We start from the raw sequence: 21,832 nt of genomic DNA, 5'->3' as shown, positions 1-21,832 counted from the left end.
TGTGCCCTGTCAGTCGTGTGTGAATGACAGGAGCATGCCAGAGGCCAGGTGTGGCGTTACATGTGATGGTATTTGCAGTGTACGTGTCTGTGTAGGTGTACTTCACGTTTTGGTACTGTCACGGTGCTTCACCTTCAAGGATTTTGAATGTCACACCACGTTGAGGGCAGGTCCAGCCGCTGCTGAGATAGCTGAACATCCAAAGTCTCCTGTGTTTATGATGACGCTGGTGTAGTAACTGCCTCCTCCTTATCAGCTCTGTGTGGTTTTGTGTGTGTGTTCGAAAGTTGCTGAGTTCATTTGTTCTTGACTGTGTGAACAGTGCAATTATCCCGTGAATGAATCATACCAATTAGACGTGCTGTCAGATTGCAGCTTTCAGTCAATAATGGCAACAGGAGACTTTCCGAAGAAGTGAGTAGTAGAAGGATTTGAAATGGTACAACGGGGATTCATACTGGTATAATTAGTGCAGGGACCACTTATCCATTTATCAGTAACTCAAGGAAATTGATATGTAAAATAACCTGTCTTCTTTGTTCTGCATAAGTAATTTGCTGCTGTCATAGGCATTAAAGTTGCCTGGTAATGGCTGCAAAGTTGAAGGAGTTTTTGGCTTAAATTAATTACATTGCTCTAAGGACAATTTTTTGTGTTTGTTGTGAATGGTGCTTTGTAGCTCCTCTTTGTAAGTGCAGATATTTTAATATTAATCTGATGAGTGTGTGTGCTGCACAGTTTGCAGAGCTGAAACTGACAAAAAAAAAACCTGCTCAAATTTGAATATTTTCTGTTTTTCTTTAGTGGTAACGTACTGAATATCTTGAGTTTTGAACGGTCAAAATGGGGGGGGTGCATAGTATATCTTTAAAGTAGGGCTGGGCAATAATTTTAAAAAAATCATTACTACAGTGTTTTAGACCAAATACCTCAAAATTGAAATTGCAAAGATATTGCACGGTTGACTATTGTGCTGATACAGATGGTTTACACAGTAAGATTTTTGATAAATAATCATCGCTAACGTCTATATAAAGAGGGTTAAGGCAAGTAATAGAACAGCCTGGTAAGCTCAGAAAATGATATTGCTTTAATGCAGCCTCTCAAACCAGAAAAATGACCCTATTTTACAATATAATAACATCCAAATTCTAAGACAATATCTAGTCTCATATCACAATATTAGGATAATATCGTTATATTGCCCAGCCCCAGTTTCATGTGTTTGGCAGCAATATAAATGATGGTTTTTAGCACCCCATTAGAAGTAAACATAGTATTTTTGAGTTTTGGCCATCATTAAGGCTCTGAAGTGGTGATTGTTAGTTGCAGAAAGGATGCACGCACAAACAAACCAATGAGGGCAGGTGCTGAGCCGAAGGTAAGCAGATAGTAAAATGAAATAAAACAAATTACTTGCACACTGTAGGGCTCCAATGTCTGCTTGTTTGCTGTTTATCACACACATGATTGTTAGTGAACCTAAATATACACAAGTCCTCAAAATGTCTCATCATTATATGAGATTATATATTATCGTAAATGTCCTGCTGTAGCTTAAATATATTCTCCATGGAGTTAAAGGTTGTATTTTCCAATTTTCTGAACCAGTTTTACTGTTCTGCTTGAGTGAAATCAGAAGTTAATGTCTCTTCCTGCTTTTTCATCATTAAATTTTTGTCCCCAGAAATCCCAAACGACTCGAGATGAAGTATTTCTGAAAGAAAACCTTACTCATACCCAGAGTTTGTTTGGTTTTTGCACCTCTTGGGGGATTTTGAATTTTAAGTTTGGACCACAGGCGAGATCCTTGAGCGTTCCTCCTGCCAGCCTCCTTTTTATCTCCCGTGTGTGTGTTCCTGTTCGTGTTTGTTCCCTCACTCCAGCTCCTTTCGCTCGCCCTCGCCGTTGCCTATTTGTTGACTTCCTGTCGAACAGCAGCTCCCTCCCGCCCTCCCTCCTCTTCCTCCCTTTCTGTTGCTCTCCTGTTGTTCGTCGTGCCCCCTCCTCTCTCCTTCCTCCTTGTTCTTTAATCCCACCCTCCCCGAGCCTGTTTGGATGTCATCTGGTCTCTTATGTAAGAGGCATGGGAGGGGGAATGGCTTTGGTGCTCAGTTGCCATACGCCTGGCTAGCCGCCGTAGTCTCCCTCGTGTGTTGTGGTGGCACTGGAGTGTTTTCGCCATTAGCCGGCTTGTCACAGAGAGAGAGATAGACAGTGAAGGACTGATGGTTGTTCATGGGGATTCCAGTGCCCCTTTGCACAGGTAAGAAGAGCTCGAGTTTGTACATTTTAAAGATTTTTCTTGTCGTTTTTTGCACTGGTGGCATTCACCAGGTGGCGTAAGCATAAAAGCACCGGCAGCTCTTTGATTGTTCATTTTTGCTGTTGGTGATGTAGCAGGCAGAAACTGAGAGTCGCTCCCTGATCGAGATGTACAACTTCGCCGACGCTTGCTGAAATGCAGCAGACAGAGTGTGTTTGATCAGAGCTGAATGAAGCTGACTGGCTGTATGAAGTCATCCGTGCAGAGATTCAAAGTCTTATTGGGATGCAGTGCGTGTCTGAGGGTAGTATTTCAAAAATCACTCGCTTCATTAAAAGTAATTTCATTTCTGCAGCCCCCAAATTATAAATTCAAAGGGCCTTGCTATCTGTTCAGCATACAACACAAGAGCTCTGAGTAATTATTTTCACCATCGACTAATCTGCACATTATTTTCTTGTTAGAGAGATTAATGGCTTTGTTAATAAATGACAAAAAGAAAATTGCAACCAAGGTGATGTCTTCATATGTTTTATGTCCAAACAGCAGTTTATAACTCAAATATATTAAGTTTACTATGATATAAAACAGAAAAGCAGCAAATGGTCACACTGACGAAGCTGCAACCACAGAATGAAAGTCAGCAGTACTTGAAAAATGGCTTGCTTCATTCAAAGAAATGTAATTTCTATAGCCCCAAATCTGAAGGACCTTACAGTGTGCACAGCATATGACAATAGAGCTGTAAACAATTATTTTCATCATCAGGTAAACTGGATCAAATAATGGCTTTGTTATTAAAATTATGAAAATTGTAACCAAGTTGACGTCTTCATATCTCTTGTTGTCTGACCAGTAGTCCAAAACTCAAAGATACTCCGGTCACAAAAATATGAAACAGAAAAGCAGGAAATCTACACACTGGAAATGCTTAAACCTCTGAATGTATGGTGTTTTTGCTCGAAAAAATTACTAAAATGATTATTTAAATAGCTAAATTTTCTGTTCCTCGGCTAATTGATTGACTAGTAGTTTTATCTTTATATCACACCTTCTGTTTGAATTCAGAAAACTCACCTTTAGCCTGTATGTTATATTTTTTGACAATTGATTGCAGCTGCTGCTCCCTACCATTATTCCAATTGATGATTTAATTATTTAAAGATATAAAAACCGGATTGTCTCAAAGTGTCAAAGAGTATGTACGTCAGAGCTGTTGCACGATAAGCCATTAGCCGTAGATAATCCCAGAGTGAAGGTGATTTTCAGAGGCCTGCTTTGTCTGGTCATCGCGAGGCTTTCTGCACATACGCCGAGCAGGTGTTGAGGTGTCAGTTTGCTGCTTTTTGTTGTGTTTCCACTGAGGCTTGAGATGCCGTCGGGACCCACTTTTGTATGACATTTGAATAGTCCTGTGCCAAAGTTTGAAAGGCAAAACTGTCAGCCTGGAAGCAAATTTTTGTTTACGCTCCATACGTACAGTCCATATCGTGCTTTGTATTCAGCCACAGTTGTATTTTTACGACACAGCAGGACTTTCAGATTAATGGTGAGTTAAAAGCCACCGATAAGACAGATCAGTGTTCAGCTAGAGGCATTTGCCCACCCTGATGATGCCCGACAGAAGGCATTCGTATGGATGGATCATTAACAGCTGTGTGGTTATGAAAGAGAAGACAGTGAGCAGTGCTGACAGATGACTCTTGTCATTTACATGTAATTGGTTTTGTCATATGTGAATCTGAGTCTGTAGGATGTAGTAGCAAATTGAAAAACTAGATCCCCTGCGCTTTAGTGGAAGTAAATTTACTTATGTTTTTAGGACGTGTTTAGGGCTTTGACCAACAATTTTTAGTATATCAGAAAATATTGAAGAGACACACAAATTCGCTGAGTCCAGTGGCGATGTGATTTATATCACTAAAAATATACAAAGATTTTACAAGGGATGCACAGATTGCAAAATTCTGAGCAGATACAAATGTTTAAAATAACAGTTTCGCTGATACTGATTTTTTTGGTATTGTTTATTTGGTTTTGTTTTTTGTGTATAAAAAAAAACAAAACAGAACTGTTTGTTTGTTATATATCATAATTCCCTCTCTAATATCTATTTTATATTTCTGTGCAAACATCAGTGAATTTCTCCTGCAAACAACTGCCAATTTCAGAACCAATTTGTTTTTCACAATGTAGCATCAGGGAAATAGGATGCATTAGTGAGTTTTCTGCGTCCTTTCGTCCTGAAGGTGTCCTGGTGAAGATCTGTCTTTGTCCCAAACAAGTTATCTCTTTTTCTTTTTTTGTGTTAATTTATCAACAGCATGCAGCAGAGTTGGGAAAAGGAAAAGTGTGATAAAAGTTATGATAGTTGGGCATTTTGGCTTCCCGATTTCCATTGGAAAACTGTGTGTATGGTCTTATGAAAAGGCATGTTTAGTAAACACACACTGATGTAAATATGCACAAACTCAGGGAAAATTAAATTGTAAACAGTTTAGTATCTCATTATTAATCACATTTGTCGGTTTTGAATACTATCTCCCTCCACTTACAGTCATATCGCATCCACACATCGACGGTCTCAAACCACAGATGGATGCGATGCTACTCTGCAGTCATTAATCACTTTTAAAATCGCAGTGTACTGTACATGATGATGGACGCTCAGCTGTGCTGCCTCAGAGAGCTTGTAAAAGGCTTTCACTGTCTGCTAGTGCTGCTGTCCATATCCTCAGGCAGCAGGATGACGTGTGTGTTTGTACTGAGTGTGTCCCAGTGCCTCTCCTCCTCCTCTGTCCGCTGTGTTACATACAAGGCCTGCTGGTGGACATACTGTATGACTGCCTGTGTGACTTTGACGGAGCATTAGAGATGCAGCCAGCACAGCCTGCAGCGTCTCATTCATGTCTTATTACATAACCGTTTCTGCTAAAGTTTAATTTATTTCTTCCCAGGCCTTTGTTTGTGAGTTAGTGTCGACCGGATCAGGACATCAGTTATTGCCGCTTATGTCTTAAATAATGTGCAAGTTAATGACGGCGAGAGTAAGGAAATACTTTGACACTAGACATTAGCTTCAGGGCGTGGTTCAGAAAAGTGTGACTTCTGCTGCTGCTTGTTTTTTTGTTGTCTGCTTGTTAGAAGTTTTTTAGACGTAATCAGCAGCACGCACACTGCAGCGGACGTTTCCTCGGCTTCCTCCCACTGCGGCGACGCCTCGCAGCCGCTGCTCCATTGTTGTGGGTAGACTGGTGTTTTTGAGTGTGATGGTCCACTGGCAGGTAGCATGGCGGTGTGTTTGTGTACTGTAACCAGGCCTCAGCTGAGGCCTAAATGCTTTCCCATGCTGGGAAAATGAGGCTGTCTGCTGCGGCTGCACAGTTTTGTTGTGAGGCTGTGAATAAAATGCTGGAGGCTAAAAACAATGTCTGTGGGGATAGAAAAGCTATGGCTCTGGAGCTGCATGTAAATGGCTAAAAATGTGTCTTTGTTGATTTGAGCTGCAAGAAATGAATGATTTTTAATAAGCATTCCCATGAAACCCCAGAGTTCACAAGTCAATGAATACATAAGACAGTAGACAATGTGAAATAAGTATTTACATAAATAATAGGGATGGGCATTTTAAGTAACTTCCAAATTCAAGAACTCAAATTATATTATTATAGAAAATTCGAGTATCTACAAAAAATGTAAATCTAAATTGTACAACAGTGACAACCAATGCAGTTTCAGTGATCTTGTCAAACTTCTAGTTAAGCTGATACATTTAGTGAACACTGGTGTCCCAATGAGTACTCGAGTACTCATGCTCCCCCTAATAAATAGATGAATAAATAAAGTAAAATGATTTATTGCATTATTGAAACTCAACTCAAGCTCATGCAATTGGCTAAAAAGTTGAAATAAATAAGTTTCATTACAAAATTGGCTCGTTTGAACAAAAAATGTCTATAATGAAAAAGAAATTAAAAATTAAACCCCCTTATTATGAAAATAAGTGAGAGTTTCAATAATTTGTTAAATGATTTCACAATTTATTGGTTCATTTATATATTATACTTGTTTTGTTTAATGTATTTGTTTAATATTGAACTCTTTGGACCTCCATGTGTCGAGTGGGTCATAAAAATGTCATAAATGTTTTGAAAATAGATTGTCTTTCAATGTGAATCAAGTCCAAGGTGTAAATGTAAGCCTGATTTATTGGTCTTGAAAATCATAAATTCACCTTCAGATCCACATCAGTTGAAGTCCAGTTTCTGTTCTGTACGGTTGTCAATACTCTGTGTTTAATCACTCTGCCCTCAGTGAACAGAGCGCTCTATAAACATATGTCTAATGTGATTGTGTTAACCCCCCCCTTTGTGTATTTCTTTCAGCAGGGCTATGTCCTCGGCAGCCACCACATCTCCATCTGTGGACAAAGTGGACGGATTTTCACGGAAGTCTGTCAGGAAGACCAAGCAGAAGCGGTCGCAGAGCTCGTCCCAGTTCCGCTCTCAGGGCAAACCCATCGAGCTCACGCCCTTGCCACAGCTCAAGGGTAAGAGGGGAGGAGAGTGTGTGTGTGTGTGTGTGAGAGTGTGTGTGTGTGTGTGAGAGAGTGCGTGTGTTGGGGTTGATGGTTTGGGAGGCGGAAGGGGTGATAACCCAGCCGAACCCTAACACTGAGTATCTGATTGAGCTGAAATGCACTTGTAACTGCAAAAGTAATCACAATCAGTTCATAACGAACAGATCACAGATAGGACAAACGAAGCTTGTTGATAAGACTCTCGCTTCATGAGGCGCAGCACGCTCTGATGTAGATCAACACTGTTTTAACTTTTCATTTTGCATTATTAAAATCAGATACGGCTGTTATTTTTTCAAAAGTTAAAGTTAAATGAGATCTAAGGCGTAATCTGTTGGAATTAATTTGCAGCCCCTGTAGTGTAGAGAGGGCGTATTATGCAAATTTTTGGGTTCCTACTAGAACCTGTTTACATGCCTTAAACACCATACTTTCCTCATTGCCTGTGCTGGAGTCTTTTTAAGCCTACCTCCCAAAAAAACCCTGTCTGCTCGGATTGTTCAGCATTTCCTGGTCTTCTGTATCTGCATCGTCATTGCTGCTGAGGGAATTACTGTAATAGAGTAAAGTGGCACTTTTAACAGTAAAGAAATCAATGAAAGCTTCAAAACATAACTGGACATATTCCAGCAAGAATACGATCTGAAATCAGGGAGAAATTAACAACATCAGCAACTCAGTTTACATGTTTTGTTAGCATGTTGCTACATGTAGCAGTGTTGGCTATGTAATGTAAGCACTTGCAGCAGTGTGCCTGCAGCAGATGACCACATAAAGAAATAAAATAGATTAAAAAAAAACACGGACACAAGAGTTGTCACACTGGTCTGAATTCTGAGGGGTTTTTCTCACAGGGATTTCTAGACTCTCTTTCTGTTTCAGATCTCATCATAAAATGCATCTTTTTAGACTCGCATATTCAGTTTTATCCCTAATCAGCTTGATTCAGTCACACTAATCCTTTGTACATAATGATCTTATACACTGTAAATTTGATCTGCTGTTTTTTTTAACTTGTCCTTGTAAGGTGACCTTGAGTGTTTTGTAAGGCACCTACACATAAAAAATATGATTATTATTAATAATAATTACATCAGATGTTTGCTTAATTTAAATGTAAGCCCTTTTAATATGGAAATCGGACATTGTAAAATTATATTCATGGCTTAAAATAAGGCAGAGCATCATACATTCCCCTGTAGAATTGATGATTGCTGCTGCACAGAGTTAATGTAAATGACATGCATTTTACAGAACCTGCAAACAGCCAGTTTTCTTCATTTTTCCTTCATAAGTAGAGCAACAATTATCCAGTTTACCCAGTTTACTGATAAGTCAGCGAAGCATGCAACAAATATGTGACAACTCAACCTGTTGAATGATCTGTTGTTCCAGCAAGTTTTAAAAAAGCTGAGTAGAAGAATAAACGATGGATAGCTGTATGATCATTGTAGTTACACATGTTAAACGAAAGGCAATAGATAAGAAGCTTGTGAGACGAATGACTGAGATCTTAACTCAAGCACATAATGAAGTTCTGTGGCTTTAAGACTGAGCTGCATTACATGATTTTACATACCAATCTTGAAGTCTAGGTGGACCAATAGATAATAATTTTCTGCCTCGTAGTGTCAAGATTCTGCTGTTAATTAGCTTCACCTTTACCCCCACTTGTCTTGCATTTAAACCACGCACTGAGAGCGTGTTTGTCTCCTGAGCTCTCCTCTGCACAGAGATGCCATCCTGAAATCTTGAGCCCAGAAATTCTTGTGAAACTGGTGCAGCGGTGACCAGAGCTGAAGTTGAGCCAGTTGTTTTCCTGCTTTGCCCGTTTTTAGAGTCAAGCTCTGTCTGAGTGCTGTTGTTGTTTCCATGCCTGCTCCTCTCCCTGTGTGTGTGTGTGTGTGTGTGTGTGTGTGTGTGTGTGTGTGTGTGTGTGTGTGTGTGTGTGTGTGTGTGTGTGAGAGAGCTACGTGCCGAGACAGGTAGATCGTCATGATGATCACACAGGGCAGGTCAGTGCTGCTGTCTGTCTTTGTCGCTAAGAGGAAGTCTTAAATTTTCCGATTCCCTGGTGGTAAATGTTCATGAAAATTTTGTAGATATTCATTTCATAAACCGAACAAACCAAGTTTAAACGCAGCCTCTTAAGGTCTGTACAGGTGTGAATGATTAGATAGGGTTTTTTAATTGTTTTTTACCCACAGCCATCGTGTCCGTATAGGTACAATTTAATTCTGTATAATTCAAATTTTTAAATTTAAAGGTGTACTTTGCAGTATTGTGAGTTCTAGTTTGCAAACAGTCCTCAGCAAAACGAAGGTAAACTAACCCCAGATTCAGTTTTCATTCATATATTTAAAGTATGGGACAGGGCATGTTAATGAATATTAACATGTAAATATGCGAGATTAATGCCAGCTGATTTCTATCTTTAGTCCAGTGGCATGTTGATTGTATATTGGTTGTACATAAAAACAAACTTGAACATGACCATCAGAGTACAAGAACTAATACTATAGGCCGAGTAATAACATAGGCTTTACTTAAAAAGACACACAGAAAGCAGTACAGAAATCAAAGAAATCACTTGTTTGGCGTGTTGTCTGGCTATTTTCAGCGCTGCGTCTCTTGGATGCTTGCTGCTAATGGTCTGGCTACTTTTTTTTTTATAAAGCACGCCCATAAACATCCAGAACACAGAAAATAAGAAAATACAGGCAGAGTCTGCAGAAAAATACACTGATACACACCTCTAAGCCAACAACAAAATCTGAAAATAAAGTTAAGGGCTATGACAAGCTAAAGTTTTCCAGTATTTCACCTGGAAATAAAGCTTAAAAAACAAAACATAATTTCTGTCGGAGGACTACTTGGGGAACCTCTGACCCCAATGTATATTAATTTGAGCAGATTTTCACCCATATTTTATGTAACAATGCACGTATTTGTAATGCTTTATTATCTGTGACTGGAAATTGCAGCGACCTTCTGACGTGATGTCTATTGTCTCGAAAGAATGCCAGTGTGTCACTAAGCAATGGAGTGTATTGATTCGTGCACATCACACTGCAGGCTAAAGAGAATTGTGCGATGCGTGGTATGCACTTGGGCGTAGTAATACACAATGAGACAACCCCGTCACGTTTCACTTGTGTAAACACGGCAGCGGAGTGGTTTGACAGCAGGAATGCTGCCACACAGAAACCAGATGGATCCGTCACCTGTGAGGAGTTTTAATGGAAAACCACTTCCTGGTTCCTCCTTAGGGCAGGGTTTATAATCAGGACAAGAAGGGAGCCCTGAGCGCTCCAGTGTTTATATGTTGAAATATGTTTGTGTGTGTGAGTCTGCGTCCATGCTCCACTTACACACGCTGTCGTTATGTAAACATCTACATGCTACAAGCACACAGCAGCTCACCTGACCTGCAGCCTCACACACAGACTGACTGTGGATTCCAGTAAAAGTAAATACAGTTTGACAAAGGTTTAAACAATGTCAGTTCATTTTTAATAGTTTCAAAGAAAAACAAAAGGTTCCTAGAAAGCATCATGTCTCATTTACCTTTTCTGAAAAAAACAAAAAGAGACAGGAAAACACTGCAAGAAATCTATCTGGACAAGTGTGACTACATTGTTATAGAAAATAATATACTAAATATAATCCCAATATCTTTTGTTAAATACACCGATAAACTGTTATTAAGCAACATTTTTTACTGCACTTTAGTATATTTTAATCTCTCTCAGGGCAGCGTTTTGCAAACCAGAAGCAGTAAAAACAAGTTGTTGCATTTTATTGAAATTGCGTACTTAAATGTTGAGCAAACCTCGCACCAGTAATTAACGCTCTCTGACTTTGGCGAGCGATGCACAGAATGTGTGATTTCCCTTGATTGTTTTCATGTCACATTTTCTCCAAATACAAAATGAGGACCCACTTTTAGTCCATGATTCATTTTCTCTTTCTGACTCAGGAGACGATTTTTCTTTCCCAGCGTCGGATAATTCTTTATCTTGTCATCTGAGATTGCTGGTTTTATTTTAGTGAAATGGTGCACATTAGGGCTGTCACTTTTTGATTTGAAATTCAGACTAGCACTCGGATGTGGGAAAAACAAAATGAATGTGATGATCTGTCTGAAGTCACAGTGTGTAAGTGCAACAGGCCATGCTTTGTACTCCAACTGGGGTCTTTCATAAAATGCTCTCTCACTCCGATCTGTTGTTGCTCTGTTGCCTTTCTCAGTAAATTTACAACTGTTGTCAGCGCAAAATGAAGGAAACTACTGAGCCATGAATGGATACATCGGTGCACCAGACAGTTTGAAATAATGTGTGGAAGCATTTTCAGATTTTTGTAAATGTAAAAAGATAGTTGTTTTGTCAAGTCATCTGTCAGTATCCTGATAATCCGGCTGTTTTCTTTTGAATCTTATGAGCGGATAGTAAATGTGAATGGTGATTCAGAGGTCTGGAACCAGGTTCAACTTGTTACCTTGTGACTCAGGTGATTTCTTATTTGTTCAAACTTTATTTTCAGTAGTTGTGAGGGAAACTCCGACACAGTAGAGCCTATCATTTACTGGATTTCTGGTGCTGATGCCGATATTGGGGAGTACAAAATTTCTAACTTAATATATTTGCCGATATTAAATATGTATACAATTATGCAATGCACTTATCCCTCAGATATGGTTGTAAAATACTTGTTACAAAGATATGTTATGTTTTACAGTTTAACAGTAAACTTTATTAAACTTTTTTTGTCAAAATTGATGTCTAATAATGCACTGAAACAGTAAACTTCTTTGAGAATTCGACCATTTTAAATTACTTCAAGCATCATTTTCTGCATAATGTTTGGTTTAAATAAACTTTACATAGCATGCATATCAGACAACATAAAAGCTGATATATCTGTGATGGGCCAATATCGGCCAATAAAATCAGCAGACCGATGCATCGGTGCATCAATTTTTTTATTATAGAAATTATTAATATTGTAAACACAAAGGCTTTTATTAGTGTACTAATTTTTTTCAGTCCACTTGATACATTTTGCTGCAGTAAAAAATGATTGAAAGGAGACGAAAAGACGTTATGGTATGAAATAAAATTGTTGCCAAAGTTTTCCTCTTGGGACATGATTTGCGGTCCATCCAAGTATAACTTACTGTAGTATTATTTCTGATGTAGTCACAGGTAAATTGTGTATTTGTATAATGAGTATGCCAGCAACGAGTGCCATACTGTATTTGTAAAACAGGCAGAATGTACTTTGAGTTCTTGTCATAGTTTATTTTCGTGCGTCTTTTATAGCCGTACTGTATTTATCTGCGGATCAGTGACTGAGCCGGCACATGGTCGGCCTTTTTCAGCACCTCCCCGCCTCAGTTTCACACGTTCACTTCACTTTCACACGGCTCCACACATTTCTCACCTCCTCAGTACAATCACAGTCTGCTGCTCCCGACCGCCGAGCAGCTCCACTGGAACTCTTGTTTTTATCCCCGCACGCTCGCCTCAGGAGGCGGTTTGCTTCGAGTCGACCTGTCCTGAATTAGAAACGCAGTCGGACACATCACCCATAACAGATTTCTTTGCTCGGTGTTATTCCCTGTCTGCTGCTTCTGTACTGTACTCTGTTCCTCCTGAGACGTACTGTACGTTATGAAACAAAACACGGTGCTCGTCACGTTTTTAAGTCATGGCTTCGGTGCAGCAGTGATGTGTGGTTCTGTTCGAGGGTGGTGCAAAGTCTCTGCATGGAGAGTCAATATAGCTGCTGGTGGAGGGTCTGTGCAGAGCAGATAATGAGGCTTTTACAATTATTTCAAACTATATGCTCGAATCTGCAGGATCATTATTAGCTGAGAGTGGTGGACTCTGCAGCTTTGCTCCCAGACTATTACGGAGAATAATGGAGCACTTTTAGGAAAGACTTATTGGTATGACCAGGAATCATCACTATACTGTGGCTGGGTATGGTTTGAAGAGTAGCGCTGATACAGTGCCTGATTTTCAGTACCGATGCCAAAATGATCATTTGAATTTAACTCCACTTTTATGTTACTTACGAAGGTAAAATAAAACAAGCTGTAGTAACTGATATTTTACATGTAGAGATTACATCTACTGCTGGTTTCTCACTCCTGTTTTCAGTTAAGAAGAAGAAGAAGATATAAAGGTTATATGCAATAACATGCAAACAATAACAGTTATGGTAAAAAAATAAAAATAAATATTAATATTTATATAAAAATCCCCCCCCAGTCTTAAAATACAAGTCTTAAAATGTCCAAAAACCAAGCTTTAAATTTTTGCAACATTTTGTGTTAGAGAGGCATTTTATTTTATTTATTTTTATATTTTATTTTTATTTTATTAAAAAAGTATCAAAGCACTTTAATTACCTTTATATTCTTAGCAAGCATTAGCAAGTTAGCAAACAGGTATAGCTGTCAGTGTGGCTGTTAAAGCATTAAGGGTGTGATGGGAAGTAAATTCCAACAACTGTGGTTAATTTTTTCTGCCATTTTTCAGTGACTATAGCTTCAGGCAGACATTTCTCTTGCGCTGACGAGGTGTAAAAATAGTTTTGGCATTGTGAGATCAAAGTGATGCTAATGTTTGTTGTTGGCTCATAAGATTAATGCGCCAGTTTTGGCTTCTTAACAGCATTTTGCTTAATGTTGCTGAATATATTTGCAGTAATGTACATAGAAAAGGCCTAATTTTTGCTGGCATCCACTAAAAAACAAGGAAATGTGGTTTTATCCTGAGACCACAATCCTGCAGCTGCAAAAGGATAGTTGATCCCGAAATTAAAAAATACATTTGTTTTTCTCTCTAACCTCCTGGTGCAAGTTGCTTTGTTTTGAAGATATCGTACCTCCCTCTCTCCAATATAATGGAACCAAATGGCACTTTTCTCGTGGTGCTCAAAGTGCCAAAAAAATACATTTGAAAATGTTTTTCTTTCTCCAGAAATCATGCCTCAGTTTCCTAAGATAATCCACCTTGTTGTGAGCAGTTTTGTGTATGAACTATTTTCTGTCTACCAAACTACACCTGCCTACAGTGTCACCGTCCTGAAGTGTGCGTGTACTCGTGGATGAGAGGCTTGTGCTGGTGACTGCATGCGATGTAAGCATTAATGACATCTAGCTTGACTGAGCTGTATTTAGTTTTTTCACACGTAAAGGTAATTTTAGTGTAATCACCATGTTTGGAAATGTACTCATTTGCTTTATTTTCTTTTTAATAGAATAACTAATTTATTAATTTATAACTTAATTTAACAGTGTTTATCAGAGTTTTTTTTTAAAAATAATTTATGCTGTTATGTTGATTGTTCAGAGCTTAAGGATGAAAGACAAATTTCTGTGTAAATGGACACTGAAGTATCATTTTATCTTTATTTCCTAAATTGGTGAGCTATCCCTTTAAACTGTGACAAAACCTCAGAACAACAATAGCTGCTGTAGTCACACTGAAAAATTAAAGATTAGTGTGATGTTATAAGGATTTAGACACTGTCTGATGTTCATAATTGAGCAGAAACAGCTTTGACTTCATTAAGTTTTAGATGTAAAGTAAGCATGAAGAAGAAAACAAATTGAACAGCTCCCATTTTTTCTGGTAACAAGATATTTTAGACTAGATGCAGGTGCAGTGAGAGCTGCTCAGCCTGTAGTTTGTAAAAGAGCGGGAGTGTCTCGTTTATGTCCCAGGATATGGATCAGGACACCGTCCATATGGTCACAAGGCGATCACTCTCCCCTCTGAGCCTCCTTCCACTCCCATATATGTCTGTGTAAACCAAGTGGAAGAACAAGGATTAAGTTCGCCTCTTCTGCTCGTCTGCTGTGAACTTTAAGACACAGATAAACAGTCGACTCTCTTTGATGAGTGCCAAAAGCCTTCGTGTGGAGCCACCGACCAGTAAACTTAAACTGGTAAATGAAATTAGCCATAGTAGGAGCCAGCCTTAGATGGCCATAACACGTGTGGCCTTCAGGTATAATCACTGACTTTTACTTAAAGGCTCTTCCAACTCTAATCTCCATGCATTATATAACAGCCAGGGAGATGTGTATCAGGCAGTGTTGTATTTTATCAACTGGCTGGCAGTTTCTGATGTCGCCCCAAGGCTTTTGGGAATGTTTTATACTAGCATTCAGAGAGAGAGGTCAGGGAAATATATTTTTTTTGCTGTTTTCAAGATCGTTTCTACAGTTTCTTTTTTTTCCTCTGTGCTGCATTTTTGTCGTCATTTTAGATGAAAGATTCTTTGTTGTTTTTTTTCTGTGAATTCTCTCCAGACATGTCTGCTATTCCTTTTGAAGTCCCGTTATCATGCTGTGCATATATTGCAGCATGATTTTTCAGGACTGTTTGTTTTAAAAGGGGGGGGGGTGTACAACAGGTATCTTTTATTTCTAGGACACTTTAAAGAGAAAAACTTCCGCTGTTTTTGAAAAAGGATTTCCTGTTTTCTTGCTTTCTATTCATTTTTTTAATACCCGCAGAGGATGTTATCACTTAGTGTGGCAGTGGGGATGCGATTCCTCTGTTTTGTATTTTCGGGCTGCAACTCAACACAAACAAACCTGTTCTCTCCTGCTTGTCCTTCATTTAACCTTTCCTTGTTGGGATGCATATTTGCACATTTTCTCTCTTCCTAATAGCTTCTCTGCTGTCTTCTTCTCTCCAATTTCCATAATCTCTCGGCGTTTGCCTCCTGCCTTGAGGTACACATGTACACTAACAGCAGAGGTGGGCGTATATCTGGACAGCTGTACTCGGCACTGTCGGTTTAGCAGACTGCAAAAGCACATCATCAGGATGCACGAGTCACATCTTTTCCCCCTCCTCCTCCTCCTCCTCCTCTTCCTCTTCTTCCTGCTTCTCCTTGCGGGTTAATCACCGTCACAGGTCAGACTTTAGCCAGAAAATGACAAGCGGGGTCCTGGTAAAGCGTGGTGGATTACATAAATCCCGTCGTTGGCAGTGCAACTCATTCTTAGAGGAAGACCAGGAGGGCGCAGTTTCCTCAGGGGGATCCCCGGGCAAAATGGTGACGCACACAATAGGAATTTTCACAATAGACCCAGCTGATTTCACTGCCTGTATTCAAGGTATTTAGAGACTTGAGGCCGTCTCAGACAAACTCTGGAAGGCTGGCACTGCATGAGAGGTCAGATGCAGCTGCAAAGGTGCTTTAGTTAACCAGGACGCTTGTTCTTCAAGTCTATCTTTAGGTTTTGTGTGAAAGTTTAGTGGAAAAACTGTGGCCTTGCAGTACAGTCAATCCTAGGGGCTCTAGTAGTGAACATGCTCCAACAAGCTAGTCTTTGTTAACACCGCTGGTTTGGCGTTGTGTCTGGAACAAATAACCTGTTCATAATATCCATCAAGTGTATAATTAGATAGAAAAACCCTCAGAGGTTTGGCAGGAGTGTGTGTTTGTTGTCTCATAGTGTAGTACAATGACTGTAAAGTGCATGAGCTTAGTAGACTGAGAGGTCGGTTTGGGCACAGAAACCTGGCGCCAATTTGACACTGTTTTTTTTTTTAAAAAAAAAAGATTTTTCAAATCCACAAAGTCTTGCAATTACATTAATACATTTCTTGCTAATTTGCTAATTGCTTTTCTTCCTGTGTTTTTAAAAGAAGTTTTCTGCATTATTTATTTTAAAGTTTAAAAACATTTAGGTGCTGGTTTTAAAGGTACTGTCTGTAAAGAAAAAACAACAGTACCCAACCCCAGATACTGATTTGATGTACATAATGGAAAAGAGTCTGAAAAAGGGTTATAAGAATGACAGCTTCCGTAACAGATACTGGCAAACTGCCCTTGAGCAAGCCCTTAATCTCCCAGCACAGGGTTCAGGTTGTACTACACAGCTCCCAAGTGAATCTGGAAACAACTTTGTGAATGTGAAGCAAAAACAAAAAAACACGGACAGCATCAGCCAGAGTCTCCTGAATCAATAATGGTAAAACAATAAAAAATAAAACACTGAAAAATCCAAAGGGAAATTGAAAGCATTACCTGCTCTTGCTGCTTGTAGACCCTGAAGATTTTTTTTATGCACGGTGAAAAGTTTTCTCCAAAGTAATAAACATTCATAAGAGGAGGGCAGGAAAAATCTCTGGTTCCCACCAGAGTTGGCATAGCAACAAACACGGCCCGTATGAATCCACCTTTCATGCACTATGGTATGAAAAGAGTCTGCAGTGATATTGTAAATATACAGTGGGAATTATATAATCTCATTTACATACATTTTACAGTTGCTGCATAGTTTAAGAGTTGTTAAGTGTTTCCACGGAGATATTCGGTCAGGAATTTGGAACAAGGAATGCAAACGAGAGAGAGAGAGAGAGAGGTGAAGAGGCTGGCGGGAAACCTGGAGGAAGGATTAAGAGTCCTTTAATGTTCAGTAGTGGAGGAAGGAAAGAGGAGGAAGAGGAGGGGAAGGAGATGGTTCCTGTCTGGCAAACAAACTGAGCTCCACTTCTGGATGAGAATCTGTCCCTACCATCCTTCTCTCATTTGCTTTCCTCTCTCTTCACATGCAAATTGGTAGTATTGAAACATTTTAAAATTACATGTTAAGATATCAGCAAACAGATCTCAAAACGATCGCTCATTATGTTCGATTTAATCCTTGATGTCCCTGAAACTCTGCGTCGTTATTTCATCCTTCACCCATATCTAGTTTTGATACACTACCCTGCCGCTTTTAAATATTCATGCAGGCATGACTTACAGTCCATCAGATTCTGAAAACACCATTTCGGGATCCCTTCATTCTAAACTACTTATCAATTTCTCTGTTTTAGTTCTGTTATGACAGAAGTTCTTGAATGTCTGGTGCTTCAGGACTTCCACCAGCTCTCTTCTAAATCAATGAATGGACACATTCCCGATAATGAAGAGAACACCTTTCCTTGTCACTACAGTAAAAACATTAATGCAATTTTTCAATAGCAAATTCCTAAAATCCCTACTGAAATCTATTTTCACACTAAACAACATAGTCAAACCCACAGCCAGTCTGGTGGATAACACAGGGTAAGCAAATTACTATAATTTGTTTACCTTTTCTAAATATTGGATGTTTTAACTCGCAGGCAGTAGTGCTTCTAATGAACTTTCCAGCTTTGAAAACAAAATAAGTACGTGGCGGCAGATGTTTTAGTTGCGGTTGGCTGCCACACATTATTTAGGGAAATTCTATAACATAACATTGTAATTACTGACACAAATAATAATATTAAATGTGTAGCATATTAACTTGCTATAGCAGTAGTGCTGGCTTGAATACGTTTTGGTCACTTGAGCCTTGATGGGAAATTACAGCTTATCGGCAGCCAAATTTTTATCCAGGTTTTGGTATAAAACTTAACACAGACTGTCACCATGTCTCACTGCTGCCTCTATTTTGAACATTAATTTTTCTAAATCTGTCCATTTTAGGTCCCACAACCTTATGGAAATATGGCTTAATTATTAATGTACAAAACTTAACAATGAATACTTTTTATAAGCAGAGAGAGAGTAATCACATGCACATCACACAGGAGTGAGGTCATGAAAAAACACTGTACATGAGGAAAAAAGTAACACCTGTATTCTTCATGCCACACAAGTTTAATGAAGACGTTTCAGTCCTACTTGGATCTTTGTCAGGTCAAAATATTCAATGAAACCACATCTATATTTATACAAATTTCACACCAATAGGTTGACAGTCTCTATGGTGGCAGCTGTGGTTAACCATCTTTACCACTCAGGGTGGTAAAAGCATGCATAAAACTAAATGGTAAGAATACCTGAATATCTTTCCCAAAACAAAAGACAAATACTTAAGTATTCCAATATCTGTTCAGGAAAATGAACAGTTATACTTTGATTTACACTTGCCTGTGATCGATAAGTCTGGCTGGTAAAGTGAAAGGGTACATTTGTAGTCCACCAATGTCCGTGTGAGGAGAGTAAGATTTTTGAATAAAATTCAGGCTTCCTGTCCTTCTCCTCTTGTGACTTGAGTGTTTTCCTCCTCCCATCTCTCCTGGAGGTTTCTCTCCTCACCTTCCACCCTGGCATCAGCTGCTGTGACGTCTCAAAATTGACTCCGTCCTATCACAGACCGTATGGCATAAACGGGGGAAAAACATGACAGTTACAGCTTGTTAAGAGAACATATCTGATTTCAGCAGCAACCTAGGCTAATGTGAGCCAAATCCTAATGTGGCTGAGCGCGTTGTCGGCATTTTCAACCTGAATTAGGTCCCTCTCACGTCTCCGGCTCACGTCCACCTCGTGTAGGAGGACTGATCTGTCTCTGACCTCTCTGGGCAGCAGGCTTTTAAAAAAAGAGAGGAGCAGAAAATAGAAAGAAAGAGTGAGACTGAGATGTACAATGCTGCACAGCCCGCCCATCTCTCCCTCTCTCTGGCTCTCTCTCTCTCTGCGGCTTCCTCTCTGGTCTCTGTTTGACCAATGAAGCCCACCGACACGCTGCCTCGTCTTCCCTCCCCTCCACGTCCTCCCCTCAGGAGAAACCTGATCCACGAGGTGTCTCTTTACATTTTTCCAGCCCCACTCGCTACAAACAAGCCACAAGAAGGAGCGTGGGTTCAACCAAACTTCTGTTGTCCACATGTTTGGCTCAAATCAGCTCACACCGCAACGTTCATGACTTTCGTTTTCTTCTGTTGGTGCCTAACAGGGAGAGGAAACCTGATTAAGTGAGTGACAGTATTCATGAATGTGTGTGGAGTGTGTGTCGGGGGGGGGGGGGGCGCCCAGCAGCTAGTACAGGAACATTGAGTGTTAAAGTTAGCCTCTGCTGTCAAGGGCTGTCGCTGCTACCAGCCGCCCCAGCCTGTCGTGTGTGTGTGTGTGTGTGTGTGTGTGGCAGATGGAAAGGTAGACTTAAAATGGACTGGGAATGGTAACAGAAGAAGAGTGTTTTCACTGGCTGAGAGGAGAATGGAAAGTTCACAGGTGGAACGAGTACATTTTAAATGTATGATTTCATGTGGAAATATGTGTTTGTGTGTGTTGGAGCAAGTGTTGACGTTCTACGAGGGTGGATTCGTTCTGTGAATGAGTTTCAAACCTGTTCTGAATTTGAATCAGATCCAAAGAAAGAAGCAGAAGTTCATTAAGAAACAAACCTTTTTGACTCTTAAAAGTGAAGTTTGGGCCTGCTGAGCTTCCATCTGCTTTGCTGTCAGCATGTTCCAATTCACAAATATAGTGTTTACAGCATCTACTGCAAGAGTCTTAATGACTGATCATTTTCATTCTTAAGTAATCTATCAAATATGCTCTTGATTTAATTGTGTAGTCTGTATAATGTCTGAAAATATTGAAAAATACCTGTCATATTACCTGCAGTCCAAGTATAGACTTTATATATCTTGTTTTGTTCAAACAAGAGTCTAAAACCCAAAGAAATGTAAATTACAGTTATGTAAAACAGAAAAATACACACTTGAGAAGCTGTAGCCAGTCGAAGTTTAGCATTTTTGCTTGTCAGTTGACCTAAAAACAACTTTATTATCAAAGTCTGTCGATTCACAGATTAACAATAGATTAATTACTTCAACTCTGTTGGGGTGAATATTTCTTTTTATTTATTTATTTATTTAAATTTCTCAGTATATCAGGAGTCTGCACCAGGATTAAACAGAAACTTACAATAAGCAAACTTGAAAATAATAAATGAAAACTGATATACGATAATATAATTTCTATCAGTTTAAATGGAAAGATTGTGGCACATGTGCTGAGATGATGCTTGAGATTTTGTACTGACAGTTAAAGCAATATTTTTGATACAATTTTGCTACAAAAACTCTTCTTTTCAGTAAACAAAACAAGCCAGACCTCTTAAAATTCAAATGATGTCTAGATGCAAGCAGTCAGAAGAACTTAAGGTTGCACTTTTAATTTAATCAGTCAAAATCTAATTAAAATTGCAATGTGAGTGCATTATTCAAATCAGAGGAGCTACAGGTTTGTTTTTTCTTTTTTTTTGATTAAGGTAAAATGTGTCACAACAAACCATCATAAATTATGAATTGTGATGTCTTAAAATCATAATTCAGACATAAGAGAACATGATTGTTTGGTATAGACCCCAGCATTTTTATTTTTATTTTTCAGTGAAAACAAAGTGCAAAATTAACATTCCGACTACATTACAATTGCCATATCAGTTAAAAAATATCTAATATAATTAGAATTTTTAAAAATATTTTGAGATAGTGCAGCCCAAATGTTACAGTATGTATTGAAATTCAGACCTAATCAATAAAATTGAAATAAAACCAACCTGAATCCAACTGCTGGAAACGTCGATCATCACGTACAGATGGAGACACGTCATCTCTTGACGCCACACAAATGCTTGTCATGGCTCTTGTGCTGTCAAAGTGCAGCAGCTGCAGGTGGTGATTGAGCTGAGGTGAAGGACGGGTGTTGTGTTGTGTTGAGTTTGATTCAGCAGTGCTCATGTCTGGTGGAATTCCTGCGATGTGAGTCCTGAGAGCGACCCGGCGCTCTCACCTGGACTCGTGAATGCTGTCTTTGTGTGAACTGTTGCAGAGTAGCTTTTACATCTCAGACTTTGAGCTGATGCTCTCAGAACAGCGTCCAACTCAACGAAGGTTTTGACGTGACACATCAGCTGTCAGCGGGTTCAAACCTGTGACCTGTCAGTTATGTGAGGGTCTGTACAGCCAGTACCAAAAAACGCTGCCCTGCCACCATGGATACTGATGTCTCAGAGATAAAAATAAATATTCAAATTAATTGATTACTAAGCAAGAAAAGTGGAAAAGTTAAAATGTTTAATCCCTTCAAGCTGCCTGTACCTTTAAATCTAGAGTGGTTGTAGGGTTATTTTAAGACCTGTTTTTTTCCATTTGGTATCTCAAATCTAGGCAAAGAAATCGCAA

The 21,832-nt window shown here is 39.2% G+C and overlaps 1 protein-coding gene across 5 annotated transcripts in view; it reads left to right on the top strand.

Annotated features, from left to right (window-relative positions):
* The window catches only part of ppp2r5eb (protein phosphatase 2, regulatory subunit B', epsilon), a 58,485-nt gene that overhangs the window by 4,405 nt on the left and 32,248 nt on the right, over positions 1-21,832 (top strand). For 2 of the 5 annotated variants that reach the window (XM_042500154.1, XM_042500157.1), the window contains exon 2: positions 6,652-6,815. In XM_042500154.1, coding sequence (XP_042356088.1) covers positions 6,652-6,815 — 164 coding nt within the window. Of the gene's footprint in view, positions 1-2,179; positions 2,267-6,651; positions 6,816-21,832 lie in introns of those variants that run through there. The other 3 variants (XM_042500158.1, XM_042500155.1, XM_042500159.1) reach the window with 2 other exon arrangements.

The sequence above is a fragment of the Plectropomus leopardus genome, chromosome 14 (genome assembly GCF_008729295.1).
Source record: "Plectropomus leopardus isolate mb chromosome 14, YSFRI_Pleo_2.0, whole genome shotgun sequence".
Lineage (NCBI taxonomy): Eukaryota > Metazoa > Chordata > Actinopteri > Perciformes > Serranidae > Plectropomus > Plectropomus leopardus.
Note: the sequence above shows the minus strand (reverse complement) of the source record. Positions and strands in the feature narration are given on the sequence as shown.